At 65.1% G+C, this 438-nt stretch overlaps 1 protein-coding gene across 1 annotated transcript in view; it reads right to left on the bottom strand.

Moving 5' to 3' along the window:
* The window catches only part of LOC102039968 (cytochrome P450 1B1), a 5718-nt gene extending 5325 nt beyond the window's left edge, over window positions 1-393 (bottom strand). The window contains exon 1 of the mRNA XM_031059789.1: window positions 8-393. Coding sequence (XP_030915649.1) covers window positions 8-138 — 131 coding nt within the window. The 5' untranslated portion in view covers window positions 139-393. The remainder of the gene's footprint in view (window positions 1-7) is intronic.
* Window positions 394-438: the final 45 nt, after the last annotated feature.

Raw genomic sequence — 438 nt, 5'->3', positions numbered from 1 at the left:
CCCCGGCCGCCGGCGCTGCTGATGCTGCAGGAGGAGCTTGCCCAGGTGGATGGCGGCTAGCAGGCAGAGGAGGAGCAGGAGGGAGCTTTGCAATGGGGGGATGCCGCGCAGCGCTTCCCCGAGCCTCTCGAGGGCCATGCTGCAAGGGAAAAAGAAAAGTCAGCGGGCAGCGTCCCCGCGGGGTGGGGGGACCTTCAGGTCCCGCGGGCAAGGGCAAGCCCGGACGGGGCCCACTGGTGTGGCGGAGGGGAGCCCCGGCACCTCCCAGCGCTCGGAGTCCGCGCAAGTCCTTGCTATGCGCTCTTCGTGTGCCCAAAGCCCCCCTGAATCCTGTGCGAAAAAGAAGGGATAATCGATAATCAAGTGGCAAGCTCCTAATAAGAGATCGAAGTCGTATTTGGCGGGGAGGCCGCTGCTGTCTCTCCGCCGGTAGGGAAA

Source organism: Geospiza fortis, unplaced genomic scaffold (assembly GCF_000277835.1).
Source record: "Geospiza fortis unplaced genomic scaffold, GeoFor_1.0 scaffold41, whole genome shotgun sequence".
Classification (NCBI taxonomy): domain Eukaryota; kingdom Metazoa; phylum Chordata; class Aves; order Passeriformes; family Thraupidae; genus Geospiza; species Geospiza fortis.
This window is presented reverse-complemented; position numbering and strand designations above follow the sequence as displayed.